At 44.5% G+C, this 25,264-nt stretch overlaps 2 protein-coding genes across 3 annotated transcripts in view; one reads left to right on the forward strand and one right to left on the reverse strand.

Moving 5' to 3' along the window:
- Positions 1-13,090: 13,090 nt before the first annotated feature.
- Positions 13,091-15,660, reverse strand: LOC147895514 (cyclin-D4-1-like). The gene is made up of 6 exons (XM_087384076.1): positions 15,024-15,660; positions 14,814-14,900; positions 14,587-14,685; positions 14,279-14,480; positions 14,026-14,156; positions 13,091-13,892 (listed from the first exon to the last, which is right to left on the reverse strand). The coding sequence occupies exons 1-6, from the start codon at positions 15,303-15,305 to the stop codon at positions 13,572-13,574; spliced, it is 1,122 nt and encodes a 373-aa protein (XP_087240202.1). The 5' UTR covers positions 15,306-15,660; the 3' UTR covers positions 13,091-13,571.
- Positions 15,661-15,744: 84 nt separating this feature from the next.
- Positions 15,745-25,264, forward strand: part of SHOC1 (shortage in chiasmata 1) — a 68,480-nt gene continuing 58,960 nt past the window's right edge. The window contains exons 1-6 of one of the 2 annotated variants that reach the window (XM_087383679.1): positions 15,745-15,780; positions 16,174-16,673; positions 17,487-17,564; positions 17,844-19,906; positions 21,483-21,681; positions 21,886-22,389. In XM_087383679.1, coding sequence (XP_087239805.1) covers positions 16,185-16,673; positions 17,487-17,564; positions 17,844-19,906; positions 21,483-21,681; positions 21,886-22,389 — 3,333 coding nt within the window. In that variant the 5' untranslated portion in view covers positions 15,745-15,780; positions 16,174-16,184. The remainder of the gene's footprint in view (positions 15,781-16,173; positions 16,674-17,486; positions 17,565-17,843; positions 19,907-21,482; positions 21,682-21,885; positions 22,390-25,264) is intronic. The other variant, XM_087383680.1, reaches the window with a different exon arrangement.

Here is a 25,264-nt window from a genome sequence, read left to right on the forward strand (position 1 = left end):
GTTTTTCACTTGTTGCATGCTGATGGATAGGTGCATAGCTTTGTACATAGCTAGTTGGTGGTGGCTATGAGTTATGGACACCCTCATGAAGGAGTCCACACTGATGATATACTTTCTTGAGATGTAGACACTTCTATTGGGACTCAAGGGAAATGATGAGCCCAAGGTGTAGGTGCATCAGGCACTCCAGAGCATTTGGCGTGGGAGGACATGTCTTTCATTGTTGTCCTGAGCTATGTTTATCTTGCCATGAGTGCCTCTTGATTTGTAAGTCCTATGAGCAATTATATCATGGGTTGTGGGCTTCATGAATGTGTGGTCATATACGGCAATCAAAGCACCCAAGGTTTTGCTTGAAGGTTGTGAACAAGGATGTGCTTAAAGCCTAAGGTTTGGATTAATGGACCTAAGGTTTAAGAAGACCTTTGAGAGCGGCAAAAAAGCATGGAATGACGTGTTTGTAAAAAAAGAAGATAAGCCATGCATGCAAACACGCTACGTGATGATCTAGCTTGAAAACACATACATGGAGAAGGCGGTGGAAGATGATCCTGGAAGCATATCGCGGGCACACAGAAGATAAACACGAAAAAGGAGTAGGCGGGAAATCTCTGGAAGGAAGATGCATTGTCGCCAAGATGGGGGGCTGCTCGAATTCCATGGGAAGGGGATGTGGGCTTGGAGGAGGAGGTAGGAAGTTAATCACGAGGGCTATAGATTTGTAGAAAGGAGCTCGATGAGCAGGAGGACCAGGGGGGAAGAGAGCTCTTGAGAGGAAATGTTTCTACATGGGCTGGAGGTAACTGGGGTGGTGAGCTTCTGAGAGCGGAAGGGCTACGAGACATAGTGAGGCTTGTGTGCAATAAGGAGTAGATGGGGATCGCGACTACAAACTGGGGTGATAGGTTCTAGGAATTTTGGCTGTGGGTTCGTTGTGTGTGATGAAGTGGCACTTACTGGAGTCCTGACTATGGTCGCGCGATGATGCGAGCTCAGAGGAAGCTAGGGGTCATTTGTTTAGGTGCTGGGGGTCGCTAAGAGGGTGCCATTAGAGGAGAAGGAGGGAGTTACATGGCGTAACTGCATGGAGGAAGATGACATGAAGGTAGCGGGTTGGCGGGAGGTCTTTGACGGATGTGGAGGCTCGTAGAAGCAGGAGGACTACGAGAGGAGGAGAACCGTGAAGGCCAAAAGTCTGTGAGTGCTCCATAAGCAAGAGAGAGCTGCAGTGTTGGAAGCTTCCAGGAGGAGGGTAGTGCAATGAATTAGGCTAGAGGACTTTGGTCGATGTGCTATCGCGATCTGCTGAGGGGGTATTTTCATTGTGAATGCACGACAGGTGGTTCTACAAGGAGTTAGTAAGCTTGTGAGTTGTAGCAAGCACTTCATGTCTTGTATATACAATTGTGGTTCTATTGTAGATGACCACAAGAAGAAGAGGAAGGGATACAAAACACGACCAAGGTGGACAAAGAAGAGAGAAGAAGTCCCATGCTCAATTTGCAAGAGTAGATGACCCGTCTCCAGCCCGTATTGTTGCCTTGTGAGAGTTCGTGTGTATGCTTGATGTTGTGGAAAGCCGTTCATGAATCTTGCTATGGTTCAAAGGTAGTTTGACTTTGGGTAATGAGAGTTGATGGCTCACTTCATGCTATTCAGTGCCGGGGGATCGTGTGAGATTTTAGCATAGTTCATGGTGTTCTAGTGTGGGCTTCTCTCACAAGATATCGGTGGTTGGTCGTGCTGAGAAGGCGGATGGTGTCTTGCCTTGACATTGTGTTTATTGTAATTCTCTAAGGCAGTGGGATGTTGATAGAAGGTATCTGAGTCCTTATGGGCAGTGGTGTGTGAGTGGAAAGGAAACTGCAGTTATGAATGATCATGTGAAGGAGATGGGCTGCATCATCTCTAGTGCTTGATTTATAATCTTGGGAAAGATAAAATAAGTTTTTTGACCATGGTCACTTTGTGTGGTTGTCCGGTGAGTTGTGGGATTGGATGTGTTATGAATCTGAATGCTTTGTGAGTTATTGAGGGAAATCCAGTACTGAAGACCACTTGTCTTGAGTTGTGTAGTCTTTGGGTTCTTTCTGAGGTTGTTAGGCTTCTAGAGGAAATGTGGCCAGTGTGTGAATTGAATGTAAGAGACAAAGATGTTGAATAAATGCCTTTTACCTTGTGATTGTGCTATTCAATTGCTTTAGATGTGGATGAGGGTGGCTGTGAAGGTAGACTAGGCTCTACTGCTTTTGTCCATCCAACGTGTTGTTGTAAGCTCTCTCACTCTTCTCTCAATAATGAAAACATAAGCTCTCAATTAGAATTCTCTCAAGAAATGAAGGAGCATATCTCTCTCAGTTAAGGGACGAATACCTCGCAAGTAAAGCACTCTCTTTGTCACAATGGAAATCTCTCAAGAACAATGATGGAAATTTTCTCTCAAATGGATGGAAATTCTCTACGGAAGTGAACTCTCACAAGAACACTCGAGAACTCTCAATCTCACAATCTCTCTTACACTCTCAAGAAGAATGGCGCCTCAGCGGAAGGCAAAACCAAGCTCTGATACCATGACAAAATATGAAGAGGGGAGAGGAGGAGTGGAGATGAGGAGAGAGGGCACAGCTAGATAGCACACCACAAATGACTAACTGTACACTAGATTTAGTTGAAAAAATAGAATATATACAAAGTCTTTTAGGGTTAGGGTTAGGGGATCTAACCCTTTCCTTTATAGCACTCTATAAGGTTAGTGCTATGCACATATGATCACATGATGGTGCTATGCACACATGATCACATGATGTTGAGCGTGAACTCTCAACAAAGATATTACTATTGCATTTTTGTACGTAGATGATCTGATTGTGACAGGAAGCAAGGATAGCTTCATCAGACCCTATTCCCACACCAATTGAGGATATGGGGGAGCTATTCAAGATCCTAAATGCTAGATGGTCATTATAAGACAGCGGGGGGAAAGATGGCATGAGAGATTTGGTAGGCTTTGGATTAAACAGGTTCCTAAGAAAATCTCTTGCCTTGCATGGCTTATAATTCACAAAGCAATTTGAACTAATGCTAGAGGATTCAAAATAGGAAAGGGGGATGGAAAGTGCAGAAGATGCCGAGGGGTGATGAAGGACATGTTTCATTTGTTTTTTGCTTGTCCACATGCCAGGAATGTTTGGAAGTATATTCAGATTGAGTGTGGGGAGCCAATCAATTGGAAGTCCATACTTTTAGGTGTGCTTGGCAAAAATAAATAGGAGCTTAGGTTTCACATAAGGGCACATGCTTTATGGTTTATATGGATCTCTAGGAACAGCTTCCACTTTAATGAAGTTGAAATGTGTATTGATGCCCTTTTTTGAAACAGGAGGAGAAAAGAAGGCTTGATTTCCAAATAAGTGCTTACAATATCGAACATTCTAGGTTGTGTGCTGAGTTGGCTGACCACAAGAGTAGGTTGACATTGATGATGAATAGGTTAAGCTGCCACCCTATCTTCTCAAAAGACCTCCAACTAATGAGACTCAGATTCTCAGACTTTTGTTAGCCCTGCCCATGGAGAGGAAGAGGAGCTAGTGACAAAGGAAGATGGATCTTGGGCATGTACGGGGGTGGTGGCTATCGCCTGGGGGACAGAGGAGGTGGGAGGAACCGATTCTACCCCAAGGTGGAGTCCAATACTAATTGTATCCTCCCATATCAATGGGGACCTGGATTGTCGCCTTAACTTTGGGTTGATGGTTGGAGGCCTCGAGACGTCTCTATCTCTCCAAGAATTCTTGCATTTAGTAGTCTTCATATTGCTCCCTCAGTAGGCTTTTGGGTGGCTTTTGAGCAAGGCGGCTTGATGGGGTTGCACCCATATAAAGCTTGAGCCTTTTGGGGTCGGATGCCACTGTCTTTTCTTCTGTCAAAACTTCTCCTCTTGCTTCTTTATTGGCTAGCCCAAATCCAGCTGGCGACTGTTGTTCCAACATGTGGTAGATGACAAGCATGTAGAGCATTGGGTTGCCCAAGACATCTCCAGGTGCTTTTAGGTCCTCCCTCATCTATATGTAGAAACAATCTACCCAGTTTGTGACTTGTGGCTCTACTAGCCTGGCGAGTATGTTTGGCACTATAGACTGGTGGTGGTCCGTATGTTTAACCTGTGTTAACATTTGGAGCACTCTTGCCACTTTTTTTAGTTCTAGCACTGTGAACTCTGAGAAGTTGATGCAGCCCTTTCTTTTCTTTCTATAGTAGTTGCAGATTTTGCTAAGGGGCTCATCCAGCTTCTTCTTTTGCGTATACTTTTCCAAGACCACTTCTATGCTGAAGGCTGCGCACATTACATCCACATTGAGGTGGTGGAAGTTGGGGGCCCTTGTTGCATCTTGGAGTACACAGGCATGCAAATTTGAATTGTAAGTGCTGATGAATTCCACGAGCAGCTTCATATTAAGGTGGCAAGGAAAGTCCGCTACTAGCTTTAGACCTATCATTACCAACGATGCTTGTACCTCTAGATCCTTTAGCACTTGGTAGGCAGCTACATTGTGGTAATAGAGGGTATAATCATGATCCTCATAAACATATTCGGAGTGGATGGCATAGCCATTGAGTTCTTAGAGCTAGGCTTCACCAAAGCGGAGAGTGTGCGAGTGCCCTGACGCCCTTGTATTCTCCCTGTGTTGGTGCTAGCGTGCACTTCTCGGATGATCGAGAAGGCGGAGTGACAATTGATGCTATTGGATCTTGAGTGGTCTGCTAAGTACTAATCTCTTCTTCGATTTGTTGCAAGTATGTCAGAAGGCATCCTGATTGATACTCAGGGAGTGCTCTGGGATTTGGATGGACCGGTGGGCAATTATGGTCAAGAGGGATAGAAGATGAGACAGTGAAGGAAATGGATTAGTGGAGGCTTGAGTTTGCAGTCCGAGTGCAAGGGAGAAAGAAACGATCGAGAGGGATAGAAGACAAAATAGTAGGGAATGGAATAGCGGAGGCTTAAGTTTGTAGTTCGACTACACTGTCAAGGTGAGAGGCACCATGGTGGTTGGCCCGAATTTTGTTTAATTCAAGAAGGCAGTACTACATTGCATGGTAGTGAGTGATTAGAGGTGGTGGCATATAAGATTCCCAGCCATGTCTGTGGTGGCAGCTAAGATCCACTGGGCTGGCAGTTAATCACCAACCATTGTAGTGGCCTACAATTACTCACCTTCCACTTACCACCATCAGGCTTGCATGCACGATTACTACGAGTGTAGTAAATTACCAGTCTCACTAGGCTTGCATGCTTAGGAGAGTACTAGAGTGCATGGTAATAAGTGATTAGAGGTGATTAGGCTTCATGATTAGGAATTACTTCCCGGTGGTGGTGGCTCTCATCAGCCATGGATTGGTAGGTGATGGATTCTGGGGGTGAACGCCGAGCTCCCTTTCAAATTTGAAGAATTTGTTTTCAGGATCCATTGAGAAAAAGGAGGACAGGCACGTAACGAATGAGTCTGTGGAGGAGGACGAGGCATAGGACATTCAAATGGAGGCTAGTGGGCAGTGTGGAAGGAGGCAGGAAGCTATAGAAAATTTGGTAGAAAACTGACAGAGTCTGGCTATTTTTGCTAAGGAGATGAATCCCGAGGGATAGATAAGGGGTCCTTTATAGTTTTCAGTATCCCAGTGCTTGGGGGGATAGTGTTATGGTGATGACATGACGAGATGAAAGTAAGGTGATGATCTGATGGGATGGGGGTAAGGCAATGAGCCAAGGCAATGAGCCAGCAGGATGGGAGTAAGGTCATGATCCAACTGGCAGCATGGCGACGATTCAATGGGCTGGCAGCATGGTGATGATTCAATGGGCTGGTAGTATGGCGACGATCCAACAGGATGGCAGTATGGCAACGATATGATGGGATGGCAAGCTACGGTGATGGGATATCGGTTAGATTTAAAAATGGGAATTCTGACTATTGTCAGAGTTGTTGAAGATGGGCAGGTTCTTGTGTGGTTGTACCTCAAGCGAGGGTAGGTTCTTGTGGTACTGCAGCCTTTGACTTGACAGGACAAGTAATTTTGGGTGAGACTGCAGTGCTACCCTTGGTGCAGTGACTTTCGATGGTGTTCGCATGGGACTAGAGGTAGGTTCTTGTGTAACTACCCCACTATTAGGAGTTAGTTATTGTGTTGCTCTCTCGGTGCACTTGGAGACTTTCTCCTTGCATTGCACTATACGTGAGATCATGATACACATGGGGCTCTCAAAATGGACTGTCATGTTGGGCTCGAGGGTAGAGTTTTTGTGGGACTGCCTGAGGAGTTGTGCAGGTTCTTGTGTTACTACCTTACGAATTTCAATGGTGTGAGCTTGTGTATTCTATGTTGATGGAAGCTTTGGTACCCAAACATATCGCTCGCCTTAATAGTAGCCTTGGGCTTTCATGAGCTTTGTTGCAACCCAACGCTTGTGAATATTTTGCTCATGGAGTATTGGAATTTGTCCTTGCTAGCAAGGCAATAGATGTTGTCAGACCCTACTTTTTGATGGAACCACCCGTATTGGCACGGGGCAAGGAGGGATCAAAAACCCTTCCATGGCTTCGGGCATCCAAGGTGGTTGTCCTCTTTCATAGGAGCATTGTGCATCAAGGACAGCGCACCCATTGTTTGTAGAATCTCTGGGTCTTACTCATGGCAATGGGAGTGGAAAGTAGAGGGGGGAGAGTAGCTTGTGGCAAAGGTTTGCCTTTATTGTGATTAGGGCTAGGACTTCAAGTGGCATTGGGATGAATCTCCTCCTAGGGATCAGGTAAGGGGATACAGGAGGTCTCTGGAGCTTTGGAATTACCTTTCTTTAAAACTTCCTTGCCTCTTAAAGGTGGTTGCACTGTAGAAATGGTCTTTATAAAGCAGAATTACTGAGATTTTTCCACCATATGCGAGAGTGGTAGTTTGTGATCTCCAATCGATTTGGCAATTTACGGCATAGCACCAGATCCTCCCTAGGATCATCTATTCGTTGGTCATCTCTGTGAGAAGAACATAAAAACGAGTCCCTACCACCTAGCGCACAACGGTTAGTTCTTAGTCCCCATACCCCAATGTACTTAAGATTTGACCGTTAATAACCCAAATTGAAGCAACATTAAGGTTTAGGGGTACCTTTATCTCTTCCCACATTTTGCGGGAGATGAAGTTATGGCTTGCTACTGTTGAAGGGCTTGTAGAGTGAGTGGACCATAATATCTTTTGAATTTGCTACCATTGAGGTAGCCGTCCATCTCGACTCCATCTAGGGTGGCTATTCGACATGCGCCTTGTGGAGTAATCTCCACTACACAGTAGGGATCCATGCTCCTATATTTAAGTTTGCGCTTGGTGTTGTAGACACTATAGAGGAGTGCCATGTCCCCCTCCTCAAGGTCCTTGTCCTTAAGGTTGCAGCCTTACCTTCTCCACTCAAAGGCAATATGATGCAAACAATCTTGTCTCATCTAGCCATTCAAGATGGATTAGGCACTCAGCTAAAGCATTTTTGGTGAGCCTTTCCTTGACTGTGATGCAAAGGTCAGGCACTACTCCATTGGCATAACTACCTCCAACTCGAAGGCTAAGCTGAATGGGGTGCAGTTCATTGCCTAATACTTTGTAAGACGCTGCGATGAGTTTGTGCTCCCAATCGGTACGACTGGCTTCACCTATACAAGTTATAATCATGCAACACATTTAATTTGAGATTTCGGCTAGGTCATTTGTTCTAGGATAATCATGTATAATTATACATAGGAAATCTAGCATAGATTTCCTATGTATAATTATGAATTCGCTTGTCAAGATTGCTATTGTTTCATTGAGGAGATGAGTTCCTCGATTGCTGACTAGTTCTAAGGGACATCCAAACCGCGTGATTACTTATTCATATATATACGTGGCTGTGGACCACGCATCAGCTTTCTTTGTGGCTTAGCCCTCCACCTATTTGATGAAATATTCAATAGTCGAGATGATGTACTTGGCCCCCGTTTCTTTAGCTACTGGGCTTATAGGACCAATAAAATCTATGCCCCATTTCTCAAAAGGTCAATCGGCTAATACTCCCGTTAGGGGCATCATATCTGCTTTATGGAAATTTTTCACTCTTTGGCAGGGATCGCATTGTTTAACAAACTTGGCTGCATCTACAAAGAGGGTTGGCCACCAAAGGCTTGCCTGTAGCACTTTAGATGCTATAATGTCGATGGCGAAGTGACCGCCTACTATTCCCAAATGTGCTTCCTCGAGCACTTCCACATACTCGTGTTCGCACATGCATCTACTCATAATTCCATCTTTTCCCATGTGCTAGAGTTGGCCTATGATTAGTTAGTACGGCGCTGTGTCTTTATTGAGTTTGTGGGCTCTGTCCTTCTTTAGGATTTTATCAACAGGTTTCTCATTTGCCAAGTAGTGGCCTATTTCAACTGCCCATTCTAGAATTATATATCAATAAGAAATAAGGCAGCATCTGGAAGGTCATCCTCGACTCCTATGGGAGATTCTCCGTTGGGAATCCTGAAGAGGTGGTCGGCTAAGACGTGGGTCTTTCCTTTATGCACCACAATTGTGAAGTCGAACTCCAAGAGGATTAACATCCACCTTGTTATGCGTCCTGTCATGCAGGGCTTATTAAACAGATATAGTAGTGCCTGATAATCAACAAAAAAGTAGAATTATATATCAATAAGAAATAAGGCAGCATCTGGAAGGTCATCCTCGACTCCTATGGGAGATTCTCCGTTGGGAATCCTCAAGAGGTGGTCGGCTAAGACGTGGGTCTTTCCTTTATGCACCACAATTGTGAAGTCGAACTCCAAGAGGATTAACATCCACCTTGTTATGCATCCCGTCATGCAGGGCTTATTAAACAGATATAGTAGTGCCTGATAATCAAAAAAAAATAAATTAACTTGTTGGCTAACAAGTAATGCCTAAACGTCTTGACTGCATAAACCATGGATAGACCTTCCCCTAAATTGTAGTGTAATTAACCTCAGCATCGTTTAATTGCCGACTGGCAAAGTACATGGGGTAGTCCAAGTTGTACTCCCCCGGTTGGGCTAACATGCACCCGATGGCAAAGTTTGAGGAATCTACGTGGACGTGGAATAATATATTCTAATCCAGGGCCCACAATACCGGTGTTGTAGCTAGAGCTTGCTTGAGGGCTTTGAAGGATATCTAACACTCCTCGGTCCACTAAAAGACTATCAACAACTTATATAATGGCCGTGCTATGTCCACATAGAACAGGGTGAATCTTTGATAGTAACCCATATGGCTTGTACATCGCTACACTCCCTTATCGTTCGTGGGTGGGGGTAGATCCAAAATGATCTTGATCTTATTGTAATCCATGGAGATCTTGTTCTTGCACACTATGTGACCAAGAATCACTCTACGTTTGACCCAAAATTGACACTTGAGAGGATTTAGGGATATTCGGTACGGTGGTCTACACTTATCAAGGAGGTATTTCATATGATCATCCCATTTCAAATTCACGCATAAGTTGTCCAAAAGGACTTCTACAAAGTCCTTAGGTACTCTTCAAAGGCGGTGACCATTAGCTGCCGCTGCTGAAATGTGGTGGGCGCATTGGTGAGCCCAAATATCATTACCTTGGATGCATACACATGGTGGCATTGACCTTTTTCAAGTCCACACATACTCGAATTTTTCCATTCCTATTTAGGACTATCTCATAGATGAATTCGGCACCTATGAGTTTTTGGAACTCTTCCCTCACTATGAGCACATATTTGGGATTCATAGGATAGGGATGTTGTCGCACTGGCCTGATGTCATCTACCATGGGGATGCACGACTTCAGTGAGCACACCCTTCATGTTTGTATACTTCTAGGCCATGCAGTCCTTGTACTTTCTTAAGGCTTGCTCCTCGTTAGGGGTGAGGTCATTTGCTATGTATACAAGTTATGGCTCTACCTAATCTAGTGCCAGGTTCACTTCCTTAACTTTGGCTGGCCATCCTATCCTTGGAAGCAACTTGCTTTAGAACGAACGGGGTGGAGAATAAGATCTAAGGTGCTTATGGAAGGGGAAGAAGGAAACGTGGCAAGTGCTAAAGCGAGATGGTGAGGAAGGCTGCAGGCATGGGGGAAGGCTCTCATTCTAACTTGTTCGATTTTACTAGTAGTAGTCAGTGCACTATGTGAATTAATTCAAAACATGTGGCTTAAAAAGCACTTTTACTTTTTGCTTCAAGCCAAAAACAACTACTTGACATGGCTCTTATTAACAACTTCATGCGAGCTCACAAAAACAAAACATGACTTTCAAGTTCGAGTGAAGTCGATGAATAAAAATTTAGCCATGAGAAAGAAAATTCCGTCAACTTATCTTGAAATACTACACTTATATAGAGAAAAAAGATTTGTTTTTCTTTGTACGTCACAAATCATATATATGTGTGTACCTCAATGACAAATTGAATAGTAGAGATATTGAAGTGTGGACATGCTGGATTAGGTGTGGAAACAATAGTGTCATTGAAGTTCACACCTGCGAACCAGGAAGGTTTTGATTCTTTTGAGGAGACAAATGACTAAGCTAGCTGCGACAACAAAAATTGGGACCAAACTAGCAAATGTAATAAAAATTGGAAACTTCCCCATGGCTCTACTGGACTCTCATATTCATGACGTTCTCAAACATGATGCCTAGGGAAGGGCCCGCTCCCTCAAATCATAGTATTTTTGGGAAGGAAGTGTGCCGGGTCCTCGCCCACACTATGTGTGCTTATATAATTATATTATGTACTATCATACAAATATATTATCACAATTTGTTTTCTTTCCTTGGCACTTGCCCAAGATATATTTATCACTCAATATAAAGTCGTACAACATTCCTCTCTTTTGATGCATAATCTCGATGCAAGGGAGCATTCGAAGTCAACCGAGATAGCTAAGTTGGATGCAAGATGGAAGGATGACAACACCTTTATTCATATAGTTGTATTCCACATTGTTATATTAGATAGATTGAACAAGGATGAATAATGGGCTCTTTTGATCATAGCCTTATTCATGTATTTGTTGGGCTACAATTCCCATGTCAATAATGAAGCACCAACCTTGACATTTGTAGGAGGATCGGGTCCTAATGGACCTTGTGTCGTGTCTCATGTCCATATTTTACTTATTCTTTTCTTTCCTTTTAAAAATTTGTTCACTTTCAAGTTAGCAGATATGTGCTCCATGATAAAAATAAGACCCACAAGAATAGGCAGCGATGAATGAATGAATGAATGCATGCCAAGGATTGTGAAATATAGGTAGCAATGAATGAATGTGAAGGCCGAACAAGGAAGTGATGATAAGTAGATCCATTCTATGGTATAGACAACACTTGTCTAACAGCTACATAATTTGAGAACTAAGACTTTTGTCTCATGAACACACTCAGTGTTGGCTCGAACGAAGTTCTTAGTTCACACACATTTTGACTATACGTCTACCTTGTGTAGCTGTTGACTTGCGGTTGCTTTACTGTATGTGTTTATCCCCCCGAGGTCGCCAAATCATCTTTATTAAAACTTGGAAGTTGCACCTCACGAAATGGCAATTGTCCAGTCTCGGAAGTTGCACCTGTCAATTGGGGGGTGCATTTTTGGGCACCTAATTCCACTCTTGTCGCGTTTCCTTGTAGGGGCAGATTCTCGCATTTGGTTGAGCACATCGGGCTGAGTGAGTTCCAATGTGAGGTGGATGTCTCGTTCTGCCATTCAAGTGCTTACACTTGTAGAGCACTTGCCTGCGTGGAAACAAGACCCGTGTGGCCCTAAGGGGGGTGCCTCGAGACGTGCGCTCAGAGGAGTCATGTCGGGAAGGTGTGGAATTGGTTGACAATGCTGATGATATCCACATTGTTCCACAGGGCTATACAAAACACAAACGTTATGAGAGGGCTTTTTCTAATGCTCTGGGTGAGCAGACGAGCAGACGTACGTTGAACGTGAGGTTTGGCCAGCTGCTTGCGTGACTGCAAGGCGAGAGCATAAAAAAGTGAAAGCGCTGCTGCTGCTTCATGTGGAGGCGTCCATCGATGCATGCACGGACCCCTGCGCCACCGGCAAAATGCAAGCTTGTTGCAACTGGAGCGACACCACGCCTTACTAAATATTTTCATTAAACGCTCCCTTGAGGGATACACGATTCGGTTCAGGTTGGTTCCAACTGGGACTCAGTCGCGTCTCAGCGGGCTCTTCATTTTTATCGCTCAGCAGTCGTTGCAGCCTTCGAGACATGACAGGGGATGTGATGTTCTAGTGCTATACGGTCTGCACTACGAGAGGCGGGTCGGCAGAAGTCAGGACCTTTACTTTCCCTGTGCCGGGCGGAAATATGGCTAGGAGCGCACCGAATTCAGAAGATACAAGGCTCAAGCTAGCTATAATAAGGCTTACTGCACCCGCGGATGGGATTGCGCCACCAATGGAGGCTGGCTCCAATATCCAAGGCAAGGATAAAGCGCCACTCATGCTAGAACTGGTACGTCCATTTTGGAGGTTGTAGATTTGAACATTGGGGCTCAATTTCGCGTCCAATCAATCCCGGATTGCCACTTGGCTATAAGGATTGTTTTCAATCCTCCTGAGCCTCCGCCCAGCCAATAAAAACGCTGCAGCTCCCTGGAGGTTCGTCACCACTATTGGCTGCAGCTCCCTGGAGCTAGTCAGCATGCATTAAATAATTTCCCTCCTTTGTTCACGCGTAAAAACTCATTGAAACTCCAAAATCTCACCAAATGCGCATTTTTGGCCTCGTGGGCAGAGACTCTAAACAAATCGAGAGCGCAAGAATTTGAAAGAGCAGGAACGGCGTATAACCCGACAAGAAAACAACGCCAGGAGGGTGAGGTCGTCAGTCAATCTGTACGGTCTTTCTATCTCGAGGAAACTTGCACATGAAGGAGTTTGCTCTAGAGTCTAAACGCAAAAGAAAAGGGAAGATTTCGCGCTACAATCAATATCTTTTGAGCGCTAAAGGACATGCTTTGCTGCATAGTGCAAGATTTCCGAGTGTCATGTCGATTGTGTAAAACTTTGAGGTAGATGAAATGAGGGGTTGCTCCACGACGATCATTATGAGATTTACATTACCGAGTTCTTCACCGACGTCTTCAACAGAAACGCTGCAGGCAAATCAAGTGCTAGCAATATGATATAATCTGGTTGTTCAGTCCCGACTCCCGAAACAGAAATGAAGCAAGTCAAGCGGCAATTGCGATTGTGAAGTTAACATTTCCTTCAACCGCAGGATAACAGTCAACACCATCCCGCACTAGGCCTCTATCAGGGCGCTACTTTCCACCCCATACATCCACCAATATTACTGTATTCACCCGTATAGATTATATAAGCAATAGAGATTTCGTATCGTGTGTTTTCTCGTTGGCTGGCGTGCTGCAGTGTGGAAGAATAAGTACTTATGCGCAGCTTTGATCAACCTTTCTGGCGGACGACGATTGTCTGTTCAAGCGACATGTCCCGGACGTTCATTTCCTTTCTCGAGATCATAAACATCGATCGCCTACTGTGGCACCGGCGCGGACGCTGTAAGCCTCGTGAAACTTCCTCTTCCTCGTTACGTCGGGAAAGGCAGGAGGTGGCAGACCTGGCGGCACCGTAGCGCTTGAGGCGTGCGACTGCTTGCTGGCGGCCGATAAAGCAATACTGGAGTTTGTGGTATCAGTGTCGCAACTGAAGCAGCCCGCATCCAAAACCGCCATCGGACTCTGAGGTGCCGAGGAGTTCCGATAGATCATCTTGGTTGAAGTCCAGAAGGGGTCGAGAGATAATTGTTGCATGACTCGAGTGCACTCCAGCGTAATCCCCTGCAAGAGAGTCCGCATGAAACATGTCAACCAAATTTTGAGAGTGTTGGATCGGAAGACTTTGCAAATAACTAATGGCCATCGAACATCTATGATCGGATCGTCAGTGAGAACGTTCGAATTGATTGCTTACTTCTCTAACGGGCCAGGTGGAAAGGAGAACTTTCTTATGGGTCGTGGCTTGCATGGGAAGCAGTTCCTCGCACGCACATATGACAGACGCAACTGCAACCACGGATGGCCGATACACCAAGAATCTCAACACTGCAATCATCGCATGGCAAGCATCTGATTAAGAATCCAAACAGACAACTACGACTCCATTGCTTAACGATCACTAATTGGCTTCTTTGGAAAAAAAAAAACGATCACTACTTGGCGATCACCTTTGCAAGTGCTCAAGATCAGCTCTTGCACGCGCGACACGAGGATAGTCGATGTTCGGCTAGAGAGGCGAATCTTGTGAAGCAGGTAATTTACATATGAGAACGGTGTCACCGAGCTCAACCGCCAATTGAGCGTGCTCAAAATCAACAATTCCATTCTTTGGATTGTGTAAGCTTCAAATACGTGCTGGACTTCCCCAACCTGCTAAACTACATATACAAGGTCATCTTTGCAGCAAGTCAACCTTTTTCCAAGCAAACCATCGATCCAAAGCTGCAAGAATTGCGGGAACAGGATCTGGATGTACCTGCAGGTCAAGAAGGAGCGGCACGTCTGTTTCCTCCATTTTTGCCGCCAATGAAATACAGCCCAAAGCTAAAAGCTGTAGCATCCAAGCTTTTCCTTGCTGCGGTTGAAGATAAGGTGATTCCAAGTGAGGAAGACAGCCATTGGCTACCGACGAGTCGGCTGTACAAAAATTGCTTGGAAACCTTACGAAATATGTGTACGTAAATAGGATTATCAGCTCATTACCGCAATCTGATGGTTGGACAAGAAACGATCGAAGTAGTTTACTGACAAGAAAGCTGTCAGACGTTCGAAATGGTAATACGCTTGCACCTGACAAACTCGCTTTGTTACTAATTAGTTGAAGACGAAGTCCAAAATGAAGCGTAGAGACATAGAATGAATCTGACGACGCAAAATTTGAAGTGGATGGTCGACGATTGTAGAAAGACTTACGTTCAACATCCAGGTTACGGCGTCCTCTCGAGATGCGAGGTCGAGAATGCTGCTTTCAAACCTCTCTACGTAGTCGTTTTGAGGCATAAGACTAACTTCTTTCTGCACGAGAAGGGCTATCATCTCATCGTCTTCGACAGGTAGCTCGGGAATTAGGCACTCGGGCGAAGGGTGGCCGTTCGCAATCTCTTCAGCGTCGTGACTTACAGCCTCATCCTCCAAGTCTCCGCTTGCTACTTCCGTGCACAACAGGCTAATCGTACGATCCAAGCTCGGCGCCATTGCTCAAAATGCGGGTAAAAGCATAATCCACAGATCTTGGTACAATGCAGCTATCATGCAGTTGTGGCAGTGTGGAAAATACTTGCAGGTTGAGGCGAGCTAAGCTGAGCGGGGGCAATGGAGGGGCTGCGAGGCGAGCTCGCGGCGGGAAGGGAGGCTTGGACAACGTGGAGATGTGAGCTTGAAAGTTGGGAAAGAGTTTGAAAGGCAGATTGTGCAGAAGCTACGGGGGAGAAGCACATCGGTTGAAGATGAAAGGGGAGGCGAAGGGGGGGGGGCAAAGAAGCAGAGAAGGGGAGAGGCTATGAAGGAGGTAGCATTGAAAAAGCGAAGAAGGACACAGGGGAGACATGAAGGGAAGAAGGAGCTGCATGGCTGATAAGAAACAGGGGGAGAGGGCTGCAAGGTGAAATAATAAAGTCATTTCCTTCTTCTTCCTTTCATTTCTCCGTACTCCCACACCGCTCCCCGCCAGGTATGTCTTCTTCTTTCTTTCTTTCTTTCTTTCTCTCTTTCGCATCCCATCCCCTCTGCCTGCATTATCCCCCTCCTTGCCTGCGAATTTCCGACATCTCCAGCACATTTTGCTTCATCTTTCCCCGCACCCGTTGCCTTTCCCTCCGCACCTCCCTACCCTCACAGATCATTCCTCGTCCAACTTTCTTATCGATCTAATCTGTCTTTTGATAGATTTTCCATTCCGTTACTTGCTCCACTCCTCTGCCATCACTAATCATCCCTAATCCGACTTTCTTATTGGTCTAATTCGTCTTTCGACGAATCTTTGTCCATTTCATTCGTTGCTGTGCTCAGAAAGCCTCTCACATTTCTTACGCGGACAATGCGCCTCTTTCATGCTTTTGTTCAGGCTCAGCAACCATGCGCTTGCGTTTTATCTCGATTAATTTTTATGACGAGGCCTCAAAGGCAGCCCGGGAAAAGTATCAACAAAACCAGCTTTCAACACCATGTCTAAACGATTGCCTTCTATTGTCAATCTATGACGGAGGCCTCAATGCATCATCGATAGCGCAAAATTGTTTGGACGAACAGTCTGTCTCCGTCGGTGGTCCCAGCGCATTGCAGCAAGTTCACATCGGCAGGGTTCAACAACACCTCATGTCCATCATTTTGCCTCTGCGGGCCGAAAGCCCCCTGAATTTACCATACACCAGAGATGAAAAGAGCTCACTGCCATCGCTCGGCATGCAGACGATTCCCACTAGAAGTACGTTGCATCCAGTTCTCGCATCCACGGGTCAATTTGCGGAGAACGATTGCTCCGATATTCAGCTTGACTGGCTAGAAGGTGCAAGATGGAAGCACTTCCCTCAGCTTGAACGCATGGCTTTGGACCCGCCGAAGCAGGTATCGGGCAATTTTATTCTCAGCTTGCATTCATCGTGTTTCTGTTGCGGATTTTTTTTCCCGTCCACTTTTCTGTCCCGGCCTTTCTGCTGTCTTTGAATAAATTCTGGAAACGCATATAATTCTTTTCTGCTCCCATCAGGAATATTTATAAATTTTGCCTTTGTTTCTTGCAAAACATTACCTCTTACTATTGACACTTGCATCTGCCTCAAATATTGTCGCTTTATGCGGTGACATTTTCTTTTTTAAGATGGCTGCTGCCACTTCTTTTTTGTAAGGGTTCATCAGCCATGCTTGGCTGAGAGCCTGAGGTTAGATGAATCAGGCTGAGCCTCCACCTTACAGACTAATCTACGGGCAAGCCGTAAATGCTATCCCCTGACAGCGGAAAACTACAGTCAAGCCCTTTAGTGGAAAGCGGTTTGAGTGCTCTGAATTTATCCGGTTGGGCAGGTCCAATGTTTGCAGGATCCAGCTTTCCAATGCACCAAATTTTATCATTTTTCCTGATGCTTGGGCACGTGCTGTAATTTGAACAAAAGGCCTCCGTTAGTGCACATTATGTAATTCAAGCATCATAGTATTCATATCCTAGGTGAGGTTTTTCATTTGTAGACTGTTTGACCATGGTTAGGCAGTCACATTCAAAATCTTCTGTTGAAGAGCTTTAATTTCAAACGACACATAAAATAGGTTACATAAAATAGATATCTTGAACTTGTTGCTATTGAGGTGCCTTGGGTTCGACAGGTCCATTTTGTGTAAAGGTTGGTTTAATTGCTCAGCAGTGGCAGTTTGTTTAATGGACAGGAGAGCATAGTCAAGATTGTATTACTGGATTTCGCTGGGATCGACGAGGAAAACAAGGGAGATACTAGGGGGTTGAAGGTAAGATTGGAAAACCTTGAAATCATTTATTTGTCCACTGAATGCCGTTGAATTGACGCAAAACAACTCTGAGAAACCATGCAGACTGATATGAGTGCTGAATATCAAGGAAAATGATAGCTTAATCATTTCATTCCTTGGCACTCAGATACCCCTTTACGTGCAAAAAGTACGCTAGATTGTTCAGGGCTGCCAGAGTTCACGTCCAAGAAATACTCTTTGAGACAAACTTCTGTGCTTGTATTGCCCATGCAAATGTTGTATGTTTGATTTAATCAGGGCTATTATCGGCTGGAGCCAGAGAGACTCTTGAGCTTTGGAAAATTATTCATACAGCCAGAAGAAAACGCAACCACTGTCCGTTCCCTCTTCTCCAACCATGTGGCTAAGAAATTCGAGATTGGGCAACCAGCTTATGCATGCAACCTTGAAATGGCAACACAGTTTCTTGGACCTGTGCACACCAATATCTCATTTCCGAAGTATTTGCATTTAAAGCTGTTTTCTCTAGAAGCTTTTACAATTGGTGAAGCCTTTCAAGATGCCAGGTTGCCATGCGTGCAAAAATTGTTAGAGAACATGACCACTGAATTATTCCTACAGCAGGAGCCTGTGCAGCTAAGTGGTCTGTGTTGCTCTCTACAAACAGAGTTATCAGAGTCAGCTACAAGGATATTCTGTCTCAAGTTTCCTGTCCTTTTACTTAGTCATTCATGCCCTTCTTTAGATTCCCATAAGCGACTTGAGCAAAGGTTCCTTCAGGAAGATTCAGATGTGCATCCTGTCAGTAAGCATGCATTTGCAGTCTTAAAAGGGGACGGAATCAGCCCGCTGCTATTGGAGGTGCCTGCTCCTCTGTGCAAAGTTGAGTGCAGTGCCAGGGATTCTGGATTTCAGTATTTGATCAAAGCAATCGGTGGTCCACCACAGCCTACACCTGCTCCAAATGCAATGACCTCTGGTTATGTGAAACAATTCCAAGAACTTATAGTGATGCCTGAGCTGGTTCTTAGAGACTATGCTTTCAGCTCACTTCCAGTTCCAACTTTCATGGAAAACAAACAAGGATCCATTGCAATGGAGGCTGCAATGGAAGCTCTGCCATTGTGTAAACATTTTTTAGTTCCTGCTCTTAATTTACTTTATTTAGACTGGCACTATTCTCACAAGAAAGATTGTGGGAAACATTCTTGTTTTGTATTGGGGAGCAGGATTTATGAGGTTCAACATATCGTTGAGCATACAGTTCCACCTTTTCAAGACGTCGATATCCAACCCACATTTAAGGGAGTTGACATTCACTGGGAAAACAAATGCTCTCTGGAGAGGGGACCTCCTGTTTTTAGTCCTAAACATAGTTGCAGCTTTGAGTCCACAGAATCTCTCTCTCCTCTTTCTTCAGGCCAGCAAGCAGAAAATCCTAAGCAAGCACATGGAGCAGGGAACAGAATTATGCCAAATGGGTTCGTTAAGCATGTGGAAGGTTTGCCATTGGATGACTCAGTCACAAGGCCAGAATTGAGGGATAATTTTGCATCCAATGACTTGTCATTTTTCGTGCAGGCAAGGCATGGCTCTGTGAATGCAATTGGCACCTTGGGAATTCCAGGCCGACAAGGAAGTCCTGGGGTAAAACACAGTTCTATGGGTGGAAGCGCTGCACAACTTTTTAAACATGACGTTGAGCTTAGTGAGACAATATTGAAGCTAAGGGAATACCTAGAATTAGACTACTCCAGAATTCTAAAGGATGATGGGGACCTACAAATGGAATTACAGGCACATATTGTTCTTAACAAGCTCTCCACCGAAACTGATGCAAAGGTTGTGCTCATAACGGTCATTAAGGATAGGGCCAGGAAGCAGGAAACTCCACAACAGCAACAATTATTGAGAGGACTAATGGCACTATATATACTTCAGCAAACAGTAGATAATCTCTGTATGTATGGGATACAAGTTGGCCACCTTTATATGGAAAGCTGGTACCTAAACTTGAGGTATTTGCGAGATTTGATCTGCTTTTCTTATGTAGAACTTGAGGAGGCTTATAACCAAGTGGAAAAAGGGCTACTTTTGGATCATCCTAAATTGACTATCTTGCAAACCATTTTAGAAGGACATAAATCCAGAGTGTCTGACCCAAAATTCCTAGTGATTGCTGAACGGCGTGCACTTTTCACATTGTATAAGCAAATTGATATATGTAATCTGAAGCCTTATCAATTTGATCGAGAAGAAAATCTCTTGCATGATGATATTCCTTGCGAAAGCCCAAGTATATTCAAGCAAGCAGTTGTAAATGCCTTGTTGAAGTGTGATTGTCTGATGGTTCTTCCAGAGTAAGTACAGTCTCCATGGTGCCACTACATTTGCTAGCTCATTTTCAAGCTATATCATTTATATCTCTGGAAATATTTTTTTCCAAGGCGCTATCAAGTTTGGGAATGCATGAATTCACTCATAACAGCTAGTTGCCAGACATTTTCAAAAATGGAATATTTTGATGATTGTAGCTTGTAACTTCTCATTCAATTAATTGGATGTAACTTTTCATTCCCTCAACAGGCCCCACAATATATGTTTACTAGCCTCTAGTCTACCAGGCTGAAAATGAAATTTCATCAAATTACACAAATCCCTGTTCTTCTCCTCAGTCCTCATAGCCTTTCTTTGCCATGCATTGATACACACGTGACACATATTTAAAATGAGTGTAACCAAACTCTTTTTTTGTGTTTGAACTTAATCAAGCTAAGTATGATTCATCTTCCACATACCTAGCTGATTTATGCAACACATAGAGTGTGTTACTTGAGAATCAGTACTTGTATGTGCATGATGTGCAGAATAACCTATTTTGCTTAGAACGATACTGATTCAAGCTGTGGTACTCTGTACATTGTTGTATCATGAATGAATACCTGTTCCACTTTGCACTCTTGTTTTCTAGAACAATTAGAACGATACCGATTCAAGATGTGGTACTCTGTACATTGTTGTATCATGGATGAATATCTGTTCCACTTTGCACTTTTGTTTTCTAGAACAATGAACCAGTAACACAAGAAGGAAATTCAGAAATGAAAGCATTAATTTCAGATGAAAATAGAACAGAAAACCATGCAAGATACTGAAATTTCGGAATATCTCAAATTCAAGACTACAAGCAAAGATCTCATATTGTTGTGAATTTTAAGAAAGATATAGGATGGAAATAAATTTAATATCCTCTGGAGGGATCTAAGGGATAGGCAACAAAATGGTAGTATGATTATTTACTCATCATGGCATCCCGCTAATGGGAATTGTTTGGGGAAACATAAGAGCTCTAAGGCAACATGAAGGGTGACTGAGGCAGCATCAGGATGGTTGCAAGGAGTTCTAGATGGGGCAGGAGCAGGTTGAGACATAGATACAGATAATCTCCTTCTTTGAGGATCAGGTTCCTTCTATGCTCATCCGTATGCCTTTACTTGCTTGGGCCTCAAGCATGTTCTTTTTAGCAAGGTGTAGGAGAGCTTCCATCCTTTCCCACTTGTGACCCCTTTACCTCCTCATTAGTCCCTAGGGCTATCACTAATGTAGCCCATTTTACCTCCTTCATTACACTCACAGAGAGAGAGAGAGAGAGAGAGAGAGAGAGAGTTGTACTTACGTCTTCGAAAGGCCTCATGGGCCTATGAGACAAAATACACATCCAAAAAAGAGTAGCCATTACATCTCTGAGTGTTAAAGAGAGTCGAGGAGTCCACAAGGCAGCTCCGAGAGAGAGAGAGAGAGAGAGAGAGAGAGAGAGAGAGAGAGAGAGCACTGCATGCACGTACATGTAGAAACCAGTTTTTTTCAAATACAATTATAAAATGTCTGAATGTTGTACTCTTCAATGGTGATTTCTGCAAATATGATCTTTGTCAGGTACTTGACAACATCGTTTCCACTTGAACTGTTTACATGCATTGTGCAATATGGAGATTTTTCTATTGATAAGGGAGGCAATTCAATACTTAACCTAGAAAGATGTGTTTCCGAAGTTCATGCTCTACAAATCACGATGAGACACAATGAATCTACTGTTCAAGGAGGGGATGTACCTGATGATGAAGCAACACCACAGGTACTGTTTATATATATATATATATATATATATAAGGCATTTCGTTGAAAACGTTTCACATTGGAACATTTCTGAAACTTTCAAGCCTTTTCCTTGTGACTATCTCAGACACATGCCCACGTGCAGGCGCGCGCACACACACACATTTGTGTGTGTGCGTGTGTGTGTAGATTTTTACTGTACTAATTGATATTTTCAACGCAGCAGCTTGAGGAGCAGAAGGGGAAGAACAATTTGAATGCGAGTGTAGATCATTCGCCCGTGGAAGCTTGTACACACAATGAGGGGAAGCCTGCAAGAGAGGGACTTCAGTCTCAGAAGCTTAACGAAGTGCATCATCCCCAGAATAGTGCTTCCAATTTGCTGGTTGAGGGACTGGCTGATAACCAGGCTCATGCCTTTAGACAATGCGATATGAATATAGTTGCCAATATCAACCAGTCATACATGCACTTACTAAGTGCTCGAAGAAGTTCATATCAGAAGATCATTGGTTTTGAGAAGGATGGATTGCATGTGGTGGAACGGGAGCTGCTTCTACCAGTTGACCTGATACTAAGTCCTGCAATTTGTCTAATTTGGTATACAAAAGAGAAACTTTTGGACTTTGGATCAACAACAAGTGAGGTCTTCCCCATATCATGCATTGAAGGCATTACGAATGATCTCATGAAAGCACTCAGCTTTGCTTTCAGAAGCTGTATTATGGTAAGGACTTGAAATTTGACTGGCTTGATATGCTATTATTTGCAAAGAGTGAATGTGTGATAAATCTTGTATTTGAAGCGAAAATAAAATTTTTATTGTGAGTTTTTTCCCTGAAAATGAAGTAGCCTATAAGTTGTAAAATCTACCTGTATTGTGTAGACAAGTTTCCCTATTCCGGTTTCATATGATGCAACCTGCTCTTCGGCATGGAAACATTTATTGCATCTGATAGGATGGTGATCTGTATCAGCTATCTTCGGTGATGATGAAGAATGCCACCAAGAACTTAAATGTGCTAGCTAACAATCCTCATCAACAGGAGAAAGACGCATAGTGATGGAAACATCTTCCACCTAGGATAAGTGAGAGGCAGGAAGACTACTAGAGAGAGGATAGTACCATGCTGTCTCATGCCAGTGTGAATCAAATGCCATCTCCAAATGAGCAAGAGTGTCAACACGAATTTAGTAAAGTCTCCACAGTCAGCCAAAGGAGTAGAAGCATGGCTCCGCATGAGCTGAAATAGAGCTGTTGTACTATAAATCCCTACCTGCAAAGGGGAAACCAAAGACGAATAAGAGGCTTCCACTCTAGCGGCAATGTCTATAGACCTAGATAGATGAGAACCGGCCACTCAAGGTCCTCCATTAGGTGGAAGGCCTTGCTGAGCTGATAGAGAAAGAGGCTAATCAAGAATCTTAGACAGTAGTGATGGCCATCATTTGTGTAAGGACGGGGATCCCGGCCAGCAGCCAGCAAGTTGGGACAGCCCAAGTTCCAACATGAGGAGGCTCCTAAATCATGGGGGCAAGAACAAGAAGCCTACCATCTATGGCTATCCTCCATCTCTGACAAGGAGTAAGGGCCCATAGAAGAATCCTCTCACAAGAAAAGGAAAAACATTCCTTCTCTTCTTCTTGAACCTCTTTTTTTTTTTTGCAAAAAGAGACTTCTATTAAGTATTAAAGAAAAACCGTTAGAGCAAGCTCCATACGGGATACATCATGCAATGCACGAAAAGCTCAAGAGACAAAAAGAAAGGATTGAGGCTGATAGTGCCATCTCAATCTGGTAGAAACCTCCGAGAAAAAGGGAGAACCTCTCCAAACTCGAAGAAATATAGTCCTTCTAGAAGAGGCTGCCCGTGAAGGGCCCTACATGCTAGCCCATATGGCTATCAAAGTGTGAACCGTGTCAGACCAAATACCCGTGAAAACCTGTAATGGGTGTATCTGGGTGCCATCCAAGGCCTCAGTACATCTGGCTCTCCAAATATGCCAAGAGGAAATGCTAGCCAAAATCTCCCAAGAGGTGAAGCTCTGAAGGGAGTAAGTGGTACATCCTGTAGAGAGCAGGGCTCTATCACATGCCGGCGGACCGAGAGTGCCCAAGAAGAAGGCTCACCCTCATAAAACACCTGGGGCCCGGTAAGAGATAACCATGCGACCGAGCCCCAAGTCATGAAGAAAGGGGAAGTGTGAAAGATGCTGAGTATCCGAGCAACACCTTTCCAAACAGTCCTCGCCTGACTGCAGTCCCAAAGGCAATGTCGCACTGACTCCTCTGCAGAATGGCATCGAGGACAAGTGGGATCAGCCCCAAATCGTGATCTCCACAGGTTCACTGCAATCCCTCCATGAATAGAAAGCCAAAAGAAAAGAGTGATCTTTCTATTTCTGAGGGATTTCCAGAGCCTCCTCCAGAAATTTCTACGCAAGTCTGCGGTGATGAAGAAGCTTTCCCAATGGGGGGCTCTGGAGGGAATCCAACCCCTACTGTTCAGCTGAAACCTCTTGGCATTACCAACCGTGAAACGAAAGAAGGGAATCCCCCTCTCTCGGTGCCCATGATCTATCCATTCCCACTCTCCTAGGTCCCACTGCAAGCACCTAATAGGTGCACCTCCATATAACCACAACCTCTAGGATCCCAAGGCCAAGAGCAGAGGGTCGGGGTCTAAGTACCACTGCAAGCCCACTCCAAGGTCCACAAAACCAGCAATCCTGACAGGCTGAAAGGCAACCTCAAGAAGAATGCCATCCTTGGATGTAGAAAGTAAACCTCCATCCCCAACATCAAAGACTAGTGCATCTTCCCCGAGACCTCGGAAAGCGATCACCTGTAAAGGAACTGATGTCCTCGAAAAAGCCCCCATCCAAGTGGTGGACGTAATAGGCAGCTCAACTGTCCATTCCACCGGGATGGCTGCATCTATCTGCTGAATCCTGCATGCTACCCCTCTGAGGTGACTCACGGACTGCAGTCTTTGATCCACAGGTAGCCTGATAAAAGATTTCCAAGTGCCTACTGTGTAGGCGGGGCCTCTCTACCATTTAGACTACTGCATGTAATGGGAAGTGCCCAGTGGTCTGGCATGCTCGTCGAGAATACTATCATTCCAAATGATCGGCTGCCTATCAATCTCTTCGATGGTAGAAGGTGGAATCCTTCGAAGAGTGTTCCTGAAGCTCCCCCAAGCTTTCAGGATGGCAGTCATGAGAGGAGAGGCAGGAGATGTGAGAGGGGCTGATGTGAAAATCCATCGAGGGCTGTCCACCCAATCATCTCCCAAGGTTGGTGTGCAAGCCTGAATGCATCCAAAAAAGAAATCCTTCCAAGGTTCCTGCCCAGGCATGAATCCCCTCACCACCACCTTACAAAGCAAAGCCCTACACTGCAAGTCCGGGTCAATGACATTAAGGCCCCCTTCACATGTAGGGAGAATAATAGTCTCCCAGGCCACCCTTGCTGCAACATCTGTTGTGCCATCAAGTCCACTCCATAAAAAATTCCTGATTGGTCTGATGAGCTGAGTGATGCAACCGGCCTGGAGTGTCCTCATCACTGATCCAAAAGCCAAAGGATTTATGCCAGT

This window comes from Dipteris shenzhenensis, chromosome 13 (genome assembly GCF_047967505.1).
Source record: "Dipteris shenzhenensis isolate YYH24624 ecotype China chromosome 13, Dip_SZ_1.0, whole genome shotgun sequence".
NCBI lineage: Eukaryota > Viridiplantae > Streptophyta > Polypodiopsida > Gleicheniales > Dipteridaceae > Dipteris > Dipteris shenzhenensis.